The 17,764-nt window shown below is 35.6% G+C and overlaps 1 protein-coding gene across 1 annotated transcript in view; it reads left to right on the forward strand.

Annotated features, from left to right (window-relative positions):
* The window catches only part of CNKSR2 (connector enhancer of kinase suppressor of Ras 2), a 227,637-nt gene that overhangs the window by 105,887 nt on the left and 103,986 nt on the right, over nucleotides 1–17,764 (forward strand). The window contains exons 7-8 of the mRNA XM_082772835.1: nucleotides 3,393–3,452; nucleotides 8,829–8,897. Of these exons, the coding sequence (XP_082628961.1) occupies nucleotides 3,393–3,452; nucleotides 8,829–8,897 (129 nt within the window). The remainder of the gene's footprint in view (nucleotides 1–3,392; nucleotides 3,453–8,828; nucleotides 8,898–17,764) is intronic.

Genomic DNA, 17,764 nt, shown 5'->3' on the forward strand with positions numbered 1-17,764 from the left:
TTGGGAAGTTTTTCTAAACAGTACCTTTCTACTTATTTGTATTTTTTTAATATAGAACAGAATATCAGAGAACCGTGGAATTTCAATTTCTCCTGTTTATATTTTCATTTAATGCTATTTCATGTATATGATGGCTATAGTTGTCATATAGTGAACCTAGTCAGTTCTGTGATAGGATTTCAAGTTCAAGCTATTCACTTAGCTTGCTAGATTCAGAAATGCAAAGGTGAATATGCTTGAACATTAGACTGATTGTTCTTGGTTCCTCTTTTCCTGCTGAAGTGAACATAAAATGAGCCTGTCACAAGAAAAAGTACTCATAAAATAGAAGTTGTAGTTAGAGCACAATGTGGCAGCTACTTAAAGGGGCACTGCTGAATGCCTAGCCTAGCTAGAAAGTAATTTCCATGAATCTAGTATTAGGAAAAGTATTCCTAATACTTTTCCTTTGTTACTTGACTTGAAATGCTGGAGAAGCTGCGGAAAAAATGTCCAAGGTCTCAAAACCATGTTAACCATGGACCTTGGTCATCTTAGTCCTATCTGAGCTCTAAGGCTAAGTTGAAGAGACACTCAAGTTTACTTTTGAGCTGTTTTGCAATTTTGGAGCACATTCATGGCTAAAGAGGCAAGTGCAACTTTGGGGGACTGCATCAAGATGTCACAATGAAAGAGTAAAAATTCAGTAAGTATGTGATAAAATGGAATTAGTATCTTCTTGTATTTTCCACCCAACATTGCGTAAATTATATTAAACGTATATCAGATCCTGTTCTTGCATTTTTTTTTTAAGTGTCCAAGGTCTCTTTTCTAACCCTTAACTCAATAATGTTTCAAACCAATCAATGCACTTTATTTTTGTTTAAACTTAAACTTCTGCCCATAACTAATCAGAACAATCTGTGGTGTAATGAAGCATGAGTTACTTGGTCTTTAATCTAGACTTTTTTTTTTCCCTGATTCCCAGGGTGGTTACTGTATGGTTATTCTAGTCATATTAAGTGCATTATCTTTCCTTTTCTTTGAACTCATAGGGACTTTGGCATTATATTTTGATATTTAAGATATGTATCTTCCAATTTGTTTTAGTACAAAGGAAGAGCAAACCCTAATCTCTGTTCTTGAATACTAAATATAGTGTTGATATTGTGCAGCCACAAGGCGGCAATGAGGGGAAAAATTGTAAATGTTTGTGGTATTCTTATTTTCATTTCAGGTGAAACAGCGTACCCTAAAACATTTTTTGTATATACCATTTATGATATATAATTCACAACAAGCAGTGGAGAAAAGCATGTGGAGGAATAGCTCATCTTTCTGTTGCGTTTTTATTTGTAAATGGCAAAATGTTACATCTGCTTATTTAACAATTGCTTTATAAACAAAATGGTGTTGGCTCTTACAAAACTTACACTTACTGTGTAGTATCAGTGTAGCATTAGTTAATTTTGCAGGTGTGGAATAAATATATCTTTTTTTTTTTTCAGCTTCCCTCTTTGATCTCTTTCCCAATGCGTGCAAAATCTTGATTTTTGGCTTTAAAAGATTTTTTTTCAGAAATTTTCTCCTCTTTTGCATCTGGAAATTGTTTTAAATTTTCTAGAAAACACTTTTGCATCTGGAAGTTGTTTTAAATTTTCTAGAAAACACTAGATTGGATGCAAACTGTACTCTACAATCGTATATTTGGATTCTCTTACCATCCTTCAGAATAATGCTTTGCACAAATCTAAACACTGAATAGCTATTAAGTAACTATTTTTCCTATGCTTTCTCCCTTACATTTAAGTTGGAAACAGTAGCCAATTATCAATAAAAGCAAAGCTGTGACTTTCTTCAGAAAGTATTCTATGTGGACCTGACTCATAATTCCTGCCACCACAAAGTCACTATGGTTTCAGCTCTTGCCATGTTGCAGGGTGTGTGGTCAGGTCACTTAGATTTAAACAGTAAGAAGGATTTATGCCCTGGTTTTTGTTGGTTTCAGGTAGTTATTAGGTGCCAAAAAAAGATATCAGCGTCTCTCAGCCTCTTGTGTGGCTCATTATTCTGTCTGTAAAATGTGTATATATTAGTGTTTCCCTACCTCACAGGGGTGTTGTGAGGATAAATGTACAAGAAATTGTCATTCTATATTTGAGGTAAATGAGCCAAGCAGAAAACTGTATTCATAGAGCCAATCAATTGAAAAATTATTTAAGGTGGATAGAGGAGCTCGAAGTGAAAGGATAATGTTGGGGGTTCCTATCTTCTTCCTATGTCTGTGTAAGAATGAGTAAATCCTTGCTTCGTGCTCTTCAAGCTGTGGCAGCCCAACATGACAACTGCATTTGATGCTACATGCTATGCAGGGCAAAATAGAAGCCTAGTTTTGAGTCCCCTTTCCTAGGAAACTCATGAACTCTCCCCACTACCAAAATGTCAGAGTTCTGGTCCCAAATTAGATTAGTGCAACTGGGTAAGTCTTCTTTGCCTCTTTACTGTACTTCAGTAGTTCCTCAGCTAGTAACAGACTTTGTTATAACACTCTTAAATAGAGAAAAAGGAGGTAACATTACTCAAGATAATTAAAATAATGTTTACTCAAGTTTCATTATTTACCTGCTTTCTATTAACTGAATGGAGGAAGGGAGATTCCTCAAAAGTTGCTTAAATGTGCAGTATATATCAACTATCTCTCTTTTTTCCTTCTTTTTCTACCTTAGTGGTTGCTATTAAAATGTTTGTATTTTGACTTGATGAAGAAACAGATTTGAGGTACCGAAGTTTTTCCCCCCTTTTCCACACTTTTTGAAAAAAGTTGCAGATCTAACAAAGTTGATGTTTAAGTTGTCATAATTGAGTTTTGTAACTGAGCTGTTCACTGAGATGAGTAAGACAGTCAGAAAGTCTTTGGACCATTTTACAGGCATGCTTCAGAGCATTGTTTATCAGTTTGGATGTCATGTCTCTGCCAGAGATTCCAGGTCTTTTAAAGCCTTCTGTTTCTTCCAAAACAAAATGGAAGTATTGATCATCCTAAGGCAATTCATAATTTTTTTAATTTTTTTTTGTCGCCTTAGTCAGATGCTACTGTTGTTACATTTGTAGTTGAAGCAGTATATAAGAAAACTAGGAAGCATTTGTGGAGATGGCTGTGGTAAAAGTTTTAGGTTCCTATTGCTAATTACGGCCAGAATCATTTGGTCTGTTGTTCTCTAGGTATGTCAAAGAGCATTGTTCTATCCAGATACAAGTTCCTCATGACATATATTAAAAGTTTGCAAAATTTGGGGGAAAAAAATAAAAAAAAAGAAAACATGCTTTTCTTTTAGAGATGTGCAAGTTATGTTTGGTTGGTGATCGTTTGTGAAACACTTTAAAAATTCTTTCCCATGATGTCTTTTTCTTAGGGTATGTACATTAAATCAACATATGATGGTCTCCATGTAATTACTGGAACAACAGAAAATGTAAGTATTGTTAATACTGTATGTTCAGGCCTGGAAGCCTTTTTGACCTTACCTGTGGTTTATGCTTTCCCTTTGCTATAGACTACGTTTTGCTTGCAGAAGTGTGCTAGTTGGCTGTTGAGGACCAATAGCATGTTGGACGGCAGAAACGCTTGTGCTTGTTTATTTCAGAATTGAAACAGTTGTTCCCAGTTGAGAACTAGGAGAATCAGTTTTGATTTGCTCTTGCTAGACACCTAAAATGAATCAAATGATCAAGATAGGGGGTAGCTATCTTGAAGTTACCTTGCTGTATGAATAAAAGATAAATCTTGGTTATGTATAGACTGACACAGTGATGTTTGCAGCAGTATTAGAAAAACAGCTTTCATATTTGCCATCTATTGAGCTTTATTTAGTAATAAATAAGTGCATGAAAATGAGGACATCCCTTCACGTTGACAAGTAAGCATATGTTTCTGCATGAACTGAGCAATGCCTTTAGAAAGGAACACTTATTACTGTTGTACTAATTCTCATTGAAAGTATAAAACAGCAAGCAAACCGTAATAGACCACTTTTCAATGACCGTTGAAATACAACCTCCTTTCCTTGTACACCATATGCAGAGAACTATCTGTATGTTAGGAAATGAGCAAGATGATCAATTTGGGAGAGAAAGTCTTCTATCCATAATTTTCAATGAACACAGAATAACCTACTGAACAATACTGAACCGTTTCATAATGGCTTAAGCAATTCCTTTTGAAGATTTTGATGTCAATTTCCTAAGATGAAGCTGTCAGAAATGTTTGTTTTATTCTGCTACTGTGTCATACTGTGCGAAGTACAAAGTACCTACATGGTATTTACAGCTGCTGCATCTAATCTGCAGTGAGGTTCTGCTAACCTCTCAATAAAATAGGAATACTTTTTTTGTCCCTTCACAAGAACTGCAGTCTGATAATCTTTCTTTTTTTTTTTTCTTTTGCTGTGGGCAGGATATCCATGTGTTATACACAATAGATAATATCTGTTGCAGAACTTCTGTCTCAGAATGCTGCCTTTCTCAGAGTAAGGAAAGCATAAGGAATTCCACCCTTGAAATCAAAATCTTAGGGAGCCTACAGCTCAAAATATCTTGAGTAAAATTAGCAAAACTAAACAAAGACAACAGAACCATTGTTGAGCCAACTGTAGAAAACATATGAAAGAAGATATTTTTTACAGTTGAATTTCTCTCAGATTGTAAAAGGAACCATTTCTCTCCATGAATTACTAATATTGGATTTAATTTCCCAGGGGCAAAGATAAAAATAAAATCTTAATGCATTCCCTCAAAATGCTTATCTTTTGTGATTCATGAATATAATTTAAACCCATGTCAGGAAGCTTCAGTCATTATGACTTTTCTGCTTTTGTTACTGATGCTTTCAGTCACTGTAACAGCCTTAAGGTTCTCACAGCAGGCTGAGAAACTGAAGTCTGCTATCTAGGGAAAATCCTGTTGTGTGCTAAAATATTTGTGAAAATGAGTAGCGCCTTAGAGAAAGTAAGGTGTCTTCTGGATTTAAACACACAGTAGCTAGCCATTTCCTTTGATAGATGGGAAGAGAAACATCTAAGCAGCATGGTCAGAGTAAGGTCGTGGTGGTGCAGATGTGATCTGACCCATTGCTGTTTACCACTTATGGGACAGCTAAACTTCTATGAAACAGCAAGAATCCAGATTATCTTCCCTTTGAACAAAAGTTTATAGCCTTTTTCTTTCCAATTCTGCTCCAGAAGAGAAGAAATTGGCACAACTTTTTATCTGACACCTTCCTGAGAGATCACAGAGAAGCACTTCTATTTTTAATAAACACAGTAGCATAGCAGTGCTAGACACCTAATCTAACATAGTATCCACAGTTCTGCTTTATCTGTTGGCAATTTGAAGTGCTTTGGCTAGTTCCAAAATCTATTAGAGTCTTCACCTTGTGGTTTGGTATTAGGAGCCATCTTTCCCAACACATCAGCTCTGCAGTTCAGATTAGCTGAGCGCTGAACCTTGAAGTGTGAAAGAGCAGGTTTCATCACAGGTCACTTCCCTGGAAGATCTTCTCTCTGGTGGTCCTGTAGCATTAGAGGAACTTGAGCTTTCTGGTTCATGTCTTCCCTCTCTTGATTGAAAGCAATAATTATAAAGGATGCATTGTTCCAGCAGGAGATTACAGCTTTCTTATTGAGTAGCCCTTTTAGACCATGTTGGAGAGAGGCTTTTCATTCACAAAACAAATGTATTCTTCAGATAAGGTCATTTTGTAATTTGGTTTTCCAAATGAAAAGGTATTTTCTGAGTAATGTTTTGGGCTGCATATACAGCAGGACTGTAACTTTAACGGAATTGTTCCCTGTGTTCCCACTTAATGTGCACTAGTCAAGTTTGCAGGTATCCTTACAGCTTGGGGAGGAGAGACTTGAGAAGAAATAATACCCAAATCTGTACATGCAGATTTATATGCATGCATTTATATGCTCCATCCCTTAATGAGGGCAGAGTGGTATAAATTGATCTTTCAGACAGTTTGGCTATACTGAGAAAATGGGACAAAGACGACGTTTAACCTAAAGGACAAAACTAAATCTATTCTGAAGAATAAAATCTGAACACATTTTGTTTACCTTGTACAATATGAATGTGTGAACCTCAGCAACAGGTACTTCCATCTGTTGTTAAAATCCCTTTTAATTACCCCTGAAATTACCAGCTAATGAAGATACAGACATGACAGGACTTGGTTCATAGAATCATAGAATGGCCTCAGTTGGAAGGACCTCAAGTATCACCTAGTTCCAACCCCCCTGTCATAGGCAGGGACACCACCCACAAGATCAGGTTGCTCAGGACCTCGTCTAACCTCGTCTTGAACACCTCCAGGGATGGGGCATCCACAGCCTCTCTGGGCAACCTGTGCCAGTCCCTCACCTCCCTCTGAGTGAAAAACTTCCTTCTAACCTCTAATCTAAGTCTCCCCTCTTTGAGTTTAAAACCTTTTCCCCTTTTCCTATCATTATCTACCTGAGTAAAGAGTCCTTCTCCATCCTTTATATAAGACACCCCCCACTCCCCCCGACAGTATTGAAAAGCTGCAATGAGGTCACCCTGGAGCCTTCTCTTCTATAGGCTGAACATTCCCAGCTCTCTCAGCCTTTTTCATAGGAGAGGTGCTCTGATAATTTTCATGGCCCTCGTTTGGACCCACTCTAACAGCCCCACATCCTTCTTGAGCTGGGGGCCCCAGACCTGGACACAGCACTCCAAGAGGGGCCTCAGCCAGGGTTGAATAGAGGGGGACAGACACCTTCCTTGACCTGCTTGTCACATGCAGCCTAGGATGTAGTTGGCCTCCTGGGCTGCAAGTGCACGCTGCTGGCTAATGTAGAGCTTTTCATCCATCAGAACAATTTGTTCCTCCTAGCAGAGCTTTGCAAGTGGATGTTTTGCTTAAATATCATCATATGCATTTAAAAACAAAATAAAAATATATGAATTCTCTTCTCTTTTCCTTAAATAGCAATGATAGAATATATTTCTTAACAGGGAGGTCTGTATTCTTTACTTGTGTGGAAAAAAAACAACAGTAAGGAGCAAGAGTTGCAACTTCCTCACAAGACCACAGCCTTGAGACTCCTGTATAAATGATTTTTACATCATCTTGCAGAGTATTCCAAGCATAATTTGAATTATTATTTTTTTTTACAGTATACATTTTCAATTTGAAGATTCCCAGACCCTGTTTTGCTTTGCCAAGTGCTACACAAAAATACCTGTTTTGTCAAGAAAAATTTAAGCTGTAAATGCTGAAGTCTGTACAGGATAAAATTTTATATTATAATAAAGACCCATTATGTTAAATGGTGGCAACATGGGATTCACTTGCATAGACGTTTTGAAAGTCTTGGTTGTAACAACATCTGAGCTAAAATAGCGATGCTACATAGCAAGACTATGAAGATTTTTAGAGAGATGAATGAAGAGATGTGAGTAGTGAAATGTCAGAAGGTAGATCACTGGAACGTCATTTTTCCCAAAGTCAACACCTTTAATGCTGAATAGTGCCAAATAGTCAAGGCAGCTTTTCTTATCTAACTAAAATTACACTTTTACCAGCCCAGCTTGATTTAAAATGTTCTGAGCAATGCCTCCTAGAACTGAGTTGTGAGTGACCCTTCTGTTAAATTCACGTTTCTCTTGGATATCTTCCATTTAAACACTGTTTTTAGGTTAAGCCATGACATGTGGAACTGCACTGGAAAGTCATAGCACAGCTATGGGACACACATTTTTGGATAGGGATATAGTACATAGGTTATCACAAAGAATCCACACTGCAGTCCTGGAGCATGTTCTCAAGACTGCATGTTATCTCACCTGAAAATTAATTAAACTTAATTCCATCATTTCTGTAAAATTCATGGCAGCTTTTTGGAAAGCTGATCCTGAGCAATTTGTTGATTTTTTTCTTCTTTTTTTTTTTTTTTTTTCTTCAAACTGTCAGTCTCAACTTCTAACTTTAAGTTGACTTAAGTGACTTCATAGAGTGGCAGCCACAGTATTGAGACAGAAATCATAAATTGTCACACTATGAAAAGCTTAATGAACTTTAACTCCTTTAAATGTAGGTGTTATGTTTTTGTTTTTTCCCCCTGTAAAACAGTTGTTCTACTGTAAATATAGGTGACCGAAGAGGAGAAATTTTTTTGTTCTGTGCATATGGGGGTGTGTGTTTTTTGAGGCAAAAACAAAGAACAAAACTACTTTGCTTTTTGAAAGTGTGATCTTAGTAGTATTTTGATGCTGATTGCAATACTTTTGCCCTAATAATGACCTAGAAACTAAGTTACCATGTAACTTGTATGATCTTCCTAGCCTAGTCCTCTCTCCTTATATAGTCTTCGAAGAACATTGATTTACTGAAGTTTTCTGGAACCAATTGAAATGTTAGAAAATAACTAAAAAGACAATGTTATGATTTTTGTTTATGAAGCAATTTCAAATGAGTCTTGATAGGTTCAACATTCAGGCAAAGATGGGCTTAAGAGATGTCAGGTGGCTTAAAGCAGTCCTTTGGTGGAATGAAATTAAAAATAAATCCTTAAGATTTGGTTACCCTCTCTAAATACATATATTCATACCGTTCTTACCAGTTTATTGCATTGTATACCATAGCACAGATTATTTTTCTCCAACAACAATGAATTAATTTACCAAATATTTCTTAAATTCTTCATTTCACAGCGGAATGTAATTATCAGTCTAACCTGATTTACATACCTTAGCAACCATACTGCTGAAAGAGAGATGATGACCAGTAAGAACTGTATTCTTTATCATCTCTTTTATTTTAAATTCAGTCACCTGCAGATCGGTGCAAGAAAATCCATGCTGGGGATGAAGTGATTCAAGTTAACCACCAAACTGTGGTATGTATAACTATGTTCTGTGTCAATTGGAGATAGAGATTTCATGGCACATCAGCATATGTAGAGAAGAAATGTGTAGAAAAATGTGTTGTTTATAAATCTTTTTTTTTTTTTTTTTTTTCTAACATCTACATTTTCCTATTCTCTTCTGATAACTCATAATTCTCAAGCTCTTAAATAAGCCCTGAGCATCTGAGTATCATTGGAGATACGAAGTCAGGTAAATAACAGCAGCCTGGGAGATATGTTAGGGTGTTTTCTGTTTATCTGTGCTCTACTAATAAACAGTTGTTTTCAGTGTGATAGATGGGTTGGGTTGAAGGCATGCAGGGAAGATGAACTGTTGCACCCTTGTGGGTTTAAGATCAAGACTGCTTCCTAAAAACTGGAAGCCTTGTTACTTTCTAAATCTAATGGAATATTTAGAACATGTTTTTCAAGAACAAAAGCAGTTAAAATTCCTATAACATGCTGAGAGTATTTAGCCTAACATGAATATAGGTTTTTAAACTTGGAAAGTTAAGATGAGACAAATCTTTTAGATATGATAGGCAAGCACATCTAATACCATGCAAATTGCTCTCTCTGTTAGCAGATACGTGGTAGTTCATGATGACTTATTTAGGACTGGTGAACTGTTAAAGTAAAGCTACTTTTTCTAAGAAAAGGTAAACAGAAAAGAGTAGACTGTCGGTATAGAAAGCAACTATTCTTTTTCCAAAGCATAAGCTTTCTTAAGACTGGTGAAAGTCAATACGTGGTATTAATTACGTATGTCCTCACAAGCAATTTAAATGACAGAAAATGATCCTAGATTTCCATTATTAATGCAGCAATCCTTTGATAAAAGTGTTTCATCATTCCCCATAGGGTTCCACTTATAGCTTTAGGCCACTGTACATCATGTCAACTCCTCTGCACAAATTAGTATAATATTTCAGCTTACCCTCCAGCTAAGTTTGATATCAAATATACTGTACAAGTGTGGAACTTAACTGATGAGAAGCTATCTTTTGAGCTAGGCAGTGTAAATTGATAAATCAAACCTAATCATTACAAATTTTTTCCCTATATGGATTCTTCATAAGTCCTGTATCCCATAATTACTTACTTGAATTACTTACTTGGTTGAAGACTGATTTTTTCTTCTGAATTAAGAAAGCTTTTGATGTCAATTTAGTATGGCAAAAAGTTATAAAACGCTGTTACCTAGGCTATCGAAATGTGTATGCATCTGAGGAAGCCATCAACGAGCGTTCTGTCCTTATGATAGCTAGTTTTTCCAGCCAATTTTGATGGTGCTATATAATGAAGCTTACTTGTCAATTTGAAGATTTTCAGTCAACCAGGTATTAATTCTAGTTTTCTTGACACTTCTGTACTGCATTTATTTCATGGAAAGATCAGGTTCTTACTCTTAACAGTACTAATAAAAATGTTCTGACACGCCTTAATATGAGCTTTCTTATGTAGTTAGAATTTTGAATGTAAGGTTTGGGTGTATTGGTTCTTGTATCAGTTAAACTATAAATTTTGAGAGGAAAAAAAAATAGGAAAAAAAAAAGTTGATTGTGGTGCTAGAAGAAAGGAACACAGGAAATTTAGACAACCTTAATTTTATATTTCAGCAGTAACATTTGGTGTAAAGGATATGTGTAGAAATAGGCTAAATTATACATTTGCATATTTTCTTGCTTTGTTGTATCAGAAATCTAATTAAAATAATTGGCATATTTGATGCTATATCATCCTTGTATTTTAGTGTTCCATTTCCACAGTGAAGTCGGCTAGCATTTTCTTAGAAACTTCATGGAACCTTTCATATTACCTTTACAAAAGTACTCTGCATTCTCTTTCCAATTTATAGAGCCTAAATATTCAACCTTTTCTACAAGTATTGCAGCACTTTTTAATTTTTTTTTCATCTATTTATTTCTTTTGGCAAGAGTCTTAGTCAGTTCTTTTGTACTCTGGCCCCTATCATGAGAAATTTACTGTCCAATTCTAGGAATCTATTTTTCTGGGAAGAAGTTTAAATATTCTTACTTAAAGTGTTTCTTTCTTTGGAGATAAAGGATTCTGAAGATGTTTCTTTATACCTCTTCTGTTTATTAAATTATTTTTTTGCATTTCATACACTGCTCAGCAGTTGAAATCATAGGATCTGTTTTTCAGTTTGCTTCTTATAACTTATTCACTATCACTTACAGAGTTTATAGAAATAACTATGGCTAAATCTAATGAAGATTTAACTCTCAAACTGTAAAGTATTGTTCACATGTAACTGTTATTTGGGTCATCTCTTGTAAGTGGAAAATCAAACTTAAAAAAAAAATCTTAAAAAATATTTTGAAGTACTCTTTTTCCATATTCAGTTATTTCAGTGTATTCTGTCAGTCAAAATTAAGTTAATACCTGGATTTTGGTGCTATGTATTTCAAAGAATGAATATAGGAAAGAGAAACTCCCATGTAATTATTTTAAAAATCCAACTTGTTTACTAGCACCTTTTACCAGAATCACATTTTAATCATGAAAAGTTTGAAATTAGGAGAATAGTTAAGTGACTTAAATTGATTCTTAGTATAGAAGTTCTAATATTGGATGTCAAATAATTTTTAATTCGTGATTGACAACCGCTCTTTGCTTATGCTGGTGCTCTATATTTATGTTATTTCATCTGGCAGTGAAATCAAAGGATTTCAAATGATTGCCTTGATCTTATGCTATGTTAGTAGAAAACATGTAACAGGATGTATTCCACTTGTTGCTGGCAGGAAGTCTGGAATGTAAAAATCTTCTGAATTTTTTAAAATAAATAAAATGCAATAAAACTAAAGTAAATTTAATGTTCAGAAAAATGTTCCTTTTAAGTTGTAGTTTATTGATGTTAGATAGCTATGTGAATCTTCTGTCAGTTCTGTCTTAAAGATGAGGTGTGGGGTTTTTGGTTGGTTGGTTGTTTTTTTTAAATAACTACGTAACTAGAGGCATGACTCCGCCCTTCAAATTCAAAGGTTTTAGCCCCTCCATTCCCATAAACTTCCAGCTAAATTTCATCCTTAATCTCCTATAAGAGTCAGCCTGTCCAAAACAGTTCCAATGTAAACAAAAAGGGCGATACAGAATTTGCACTGTATTTCAGGGCTCATGTTTATTCCCATACATAATTCAGGAGTGTATTTTGCCTCAAGATAGTATTCCTTTTAGCCAACTGAAGGTGCAGGAAAAATATTATTGTGCACATGAGTTATTACTGCTTGCAGTATTCTTTCTGGTTTCATCAGTGCTGAAACTGTGGAGAAGATACTCAGAGCAGAAGTGAGGTATACACTGAGGAAGCAGGATTCTTGAAAAGCAGGTTGTTGTTGTGTAATCTCCAGTGAATAGTTTGTTTTGGAGGAATTTTTGGCACACTGCATACATTTCTAATGCAAGTATGATATGACATGGATTTCATACATGTATGATATGATGTGATAGACATGGATTTCCGTAATTTGTGTCTGTTAGCTAAAACTCATTAGAGCATATGTAAGTGTAGATGATGAAAAAAATGGTTTAGTTTGGTGAATATACTAAGTGAATATAAACAGTTATTGATCTGTTTCATGTAGAAGCTGGTATGTTTTACGTGTATGGTGTTTTTGGACTCCTGCAGGTAACACCTAACTTCTGTATGCCATATTCCTTTAAAGTGGAAATGCCTTTGGTCTCTCGTGAGCTAAGCCAGGTCCACAGAAGTTAGTTGCTTTTTTATGTATATATATATATTTTTATTTACAGTACAAAAACTGTGAGGAGGTGTTGCTAAAATTAATCTAAAACACAATGTATATACTTACCTTTCATTTCTGTAAAGTCACAAATTTAGGAAGGGCACGATGCCTTTCTGAATCTTATTCTAATTTAATTCTTGCTTAGAAAAAGAAAGGGAGAGGTTTTTAAGATTCATTGTGCAATGAGTGAGAAGAATTCAAATTTCATCAGATCTCTCAGGTTTTCTGGGGAGCTGGCAAATTCCAGCTGATGGGGAATGCTGAATTTGAGGTGCATATGAATCTCTGCAGTGCATGCATCTGAAACTGAGTTTGCTGTAAATATCTTTTCATTTTGGGAGAAACAAACCAAAAAACTATATTGGAATTTTACAAAAATATTGGAGATATTTCTTTTTGTTCTGGTTTTCTACATTGTTTTGCTAAGATCTGGGATGGATTTTTCTGAATATGGATATCTCACTTAAGGCCTTATTTGATTGGTTTTGAATAAAACTATATCTAAAAGTGAAAAAAGTAAAAAATTATAAAAGTTCAAAAAAAATATGCCTTGTCTTCAGCTCCCTTCTGTTGTTCTTAAAAGCTATGTGCTTTTAAGGAAGATGAGCTAGAATAATATCTACTGGATCATGATTTTAATCCTTTCCAAATCCTCAAGCTTCCACTGTTTATAGTGATTTATTAAATGTTAACAGGAATACTTGATTTTAAGGGTAGGTGGGATTTACAGCTAAAAGCCTTTTAAGTACACTTAAATATGTCAATGACAGTCTTCATGGAAGTAATCTAGTTCTCTGCAGGGCCCTGTCCTAGGCTCTCTATGGTTTGTCAGGATATGAGGACCATACTGTGACTTTGGCAAATGTAGTATGTCCTCCAAATTCTCTCTCAAAATTTCAGTTCAATTCTTTATTCATACTTCACATTCTCCATAACTATTGCATAATACTGATAAAGGAACTAAATTGTCACATTCCTCTCAAATAGAAAAATCTGTTTTGCAAATTTGCAGTTCACTTTAATATAGAATTTATACCAGATTATGTGATGTTATTTATGATGTCTTTTTTTTTACATAGTTTTTGTGTTTGTTTCTTTATTTTTTAAACATAGATATGCAAATACACACAAATGTTTTAGTTTGTCCCATATCTCCAAGACGTATGATATTGAAGAAGTGGAATGTATGAGGGAAGACGATCTTTTATTTTCTCATTGTGAGTGCAAATGTTTTTACATGAGTGTAAGTGAGAAAGAGAAACAACTTGACAAATTTGACAAATGCAGATGAATTATGTTGGCTTTCCAAGAAATACTCTCCAGGGAGAAAAGAAGGATGCTCAGGTATTCTGAAGAGGAGGTAGGAGTGAAAATCTTTTAAGGAGTTAGGAAAGTGTGTGTGTGTGTGTGTGTGTGTGTGTGTGTGTAGATAGATTTCATTTTAGTTTTCAGCAAACAAATTTTCAAATGAATTAGATATTTGGGAAAATAAAATTGGTGCAGGTGATTGGCAGCAGCTCCATGAATAAAGCATCTCTGCTTTCAGAACTTCCCCATGCTTGTTTTGAAATTGGTGGATTGGAGCAGTGAGGGCTTTCCTGTAAGTTCAGTAGCACAAATGCTGGATGTCCAGCAAATCCGTCTTCAATTTATCCCTGGGGCTTGTTCAAAGCTAATGTCTGAGACACTTTGAGTGCATACTACTTTGAGTGCAGGTTCATTTTTATGTAAGCAGTGTGCTGTGTCACTGTGGGCATCCACTTGCACTTCTGACTCTTGCATGACAAATCAGCTAACAAACAAGTCACAGTCACATCTGTTAGACAGAGCACTGTAAGCTTGGCCAGCCCACACTGCTTCATGTTTCTGCCAAACTTTAAATAATTTCCCTTTGTTCTTTCCACATGAAATTTTCATGCTTAACTGCACACCTGTGCCACCAGCCAGTGCAATTAGTTCAGTTGCAGCAGAAAGCCACACTCTGCTGCCTTTCAGCAGCTACCTGTCTCCTGGATGATAACAAAGCTGAACTATGTGAGCACTTCTGCCTTACTTAAAAGTCAAACTGCCTAGCTTAGCTGAAAGCATTAAACCTGTGCCCTGAAATGGAAAGGGAACACCGGCAGAGTTAGTCTTAAGCATTGTGGAAATTGCTCCTTACTGCTTCAGGCTTTGTGAGTGACAAGTTTGATCCTGTGACCTGGGCACCAACATCCCACTCTGTGTGCTCTTTGATCCATGCTCCAGAGTACCTGGTCAGTACCCTCTGCCATGTAGTCACAACACATGAAGAATGTATGCTGGACATGTTAGGCATCAGCTATGGAACCAGGATGCTTTTGATTTAGCTGTGCAGCATTCCAGCTGCAAGAAGCTGAAATTACTTGGATTACTGGAGGAGGTTTTTGAGGAAGTAATAGAAGAAATTGGTGCAAAGAGAGATGCCTGTCCTCACAGAGGACTGGGGCATGGTTCAGTGCCAATGCATGGTGTTTGTAGAAGTTTTTTCTGCCAGATGAATTGCAGTCATGGACAACTGTAGCCATTTGCTGTATCCCAGAGCTCACTTGAAAACATAGCTTTCTTTCTGTCCTGGTTGTACCCCAGAATGGACTGTATTATCAATGGGACCTGGTAATTTACTCAGGTGATTAGATGAACAAGTACAAATAGCCATTCAGCAGACTATTGATTTTTTTTCCATTATTTTTCTGTGGGGAAAAAAAAATGTTCTTTTTTAGTTGATAGCACAGATTGACCTGTATGGCACTGACTACAATTCGGGAATATGCACCCGAGATGACTTTGAAAGCACCAATGTCTGTTTTACAAACAGTGTAACTGTAGTAAGAATTCTGCTGCAATAGCAGTTGACTTTTTCTGTAGATGCTTTTGGTAGGCCTTCAGAGTTTCACCACTGATGATAACCAATTTATTGAGTCTATAGTGAAGTCAAGTCTTTTTGTGTAAGCTATCTTTATGACCATACCAGTAAGGGTATATCTAATAAGAATGGGTGTGGTATTCTGTAGAGTATTCTTGTGTTCTAATTGCTAAATTCATCTTTCAGTACATAACTTACTGGAGGAATATGCATTTTAATTATTTCATTTAGTACAGTTGTTTTATGTTTTGCTTTTTTCCCCCATATGACACTAATAGTATTTATATTTAAAAAACAACAAACAAACAAAAACCCCTTCTTCTAATGTTGCTACAAGTTATATTTCCAGGAGATTTAAACTACAATGTAAACGGTATGTTCTCAATAGTGAAAATAACATAAATTCTGCAGTTAAAATAATTCTTCCAAAATTTCTTAGTCTCTGGTGTGTGAAATGTATGATAACAGCATAGGTTTTATGTCCAGGTAGCAGATATGTACAATCAGATTTTCCTGTGATAGCTATGTTGATGCCTATAAAACAGAACACAGATTATACTACACTTTCTGTCCCATTAGAACAAATTAAAAAGTTTACTGTTAGTATAGCTTCTGGTACGTGAATTTGGAAAGAAGGGTAGGGATTATTCTGCTGCTGATAATCTTCATTTTAATTACGATTGCTGAAAATTGAAGTACACTGTAGAAAAGCAAATGAAGGATACGGAGACATGTCTTCAAAGTTGTACAGTTTACTTGGCTGATACTACAGCTGTGCACAGCCTGCACCAAGTATGCATTAGGGAATACCTCTGTGCAAGTAGCATCTGTGTAAGTTACACAGCTGATTTTCAGGTTCCAGCCCAATCTTCCATTGCATTATTCATTATCTTATTCTGATGAAGTTGGGAGGTGATTGTGAGAAAGTGCTGAGATGGTGATTGTTCTAAAAGTGGATGTCTAAGTAAGAAAAGCAAGTTAAGGCTGTCATGAGGAAGGGGAAATTAAAGTGGAGAAATCCTGTGTCTGATTTCAATTGATGTACTCTGAATATGAAAAATTTTAAGAAAAAAAGTCAGTACTGGCTTAGAACACCTCAATGACTTGAACACTGCACTTTGTCTATGACTGATTATTTTAATAGCAGTAAAATGTAAAAAAAAACACATGAAGAACTCTCATGGCTAAATAATTGCTGCTCTGTTCTAACTTTTTCTTTTAACTCCTCCTCCCTGTCCTTCCCTCCTTCCTTTAGTTTAGCTAAATAATGCTACATGATTTTTCAGCATCATTTAAATACTTTTTTTCATTTTGCTTGATTGTTAGTAACCTTTAAAAATTAACTTCTTTTTAATTACAATTTCTTCATAAACATGTTTATTTCCATTATATGAATTCGTTTCAAGAAACATCTGTTTCAAGCACTACTTATCTGAGGATCTTAGGGACTTTATTTTTACATTAAAAAGAATGGGGGCCAAGGACTTTTGGAGTTAGTGACTCAGTGGTCATCCTAAATTATTAAGTTGTGATAATGATAGTGACTCAGTAATCATCCTAAATTATTAAGTTGTGATAATGTATATTTAATCTGAAAAAATATTTGTGTGTGTAGGCATGTATGTTTATATGCATTTCTTATTTTAATTCCAGGACAACCATTAGGGTAGTTTAAATATGAGAACATGTAATGCATACGCACATATCTGAACATGTAATGCATACGCACATATCTGAAATTCCCATTATGAGATGTAAGCATAAAGCAGCATGAACAAGTTACCATAAGGGAGACGTAGCTTAGCTGTGGTGGGTATATATATATATCCTATACTATATATATATATATATGTGTGTATATATATATATATGTATATATATGTGTGTGTGTGTGTATATATATATATAGTATAGGATATACCCTATCTTGAGGAGCACCTTCCATATGCCACAAGAAAGAGAACTTAACTCTCCCCTCCATGAGGGGTGAGACCACCAACATCCCTACTTCAGCTTAATGTATGAGAAAGTGGGGTGTGGTCCAGTCTGCCTAAATCCTTCCTTCAGCTCATACCACCAACCGTATGCACGTGCTTAGACATTTATTAACACTTCCCTTCTCAGCCTTAAAATTTCTTTAGCCCTCACCTGTGGCTACCATGGATGTCTCTTCTCAGGGTGTGATGGCCTGTCTCTCACAAGGA

This window comes from Aythya marila (assembly GCF_965140915.1).
Source record: "Aythya marila genome assembly, chromosome: 1".
Classification (NCBI taxonomy): Eukaryota; Metazoa; Chordata; class Aves; order Anseriformes; family Anatidae; genus Aythya; species Aythya marila.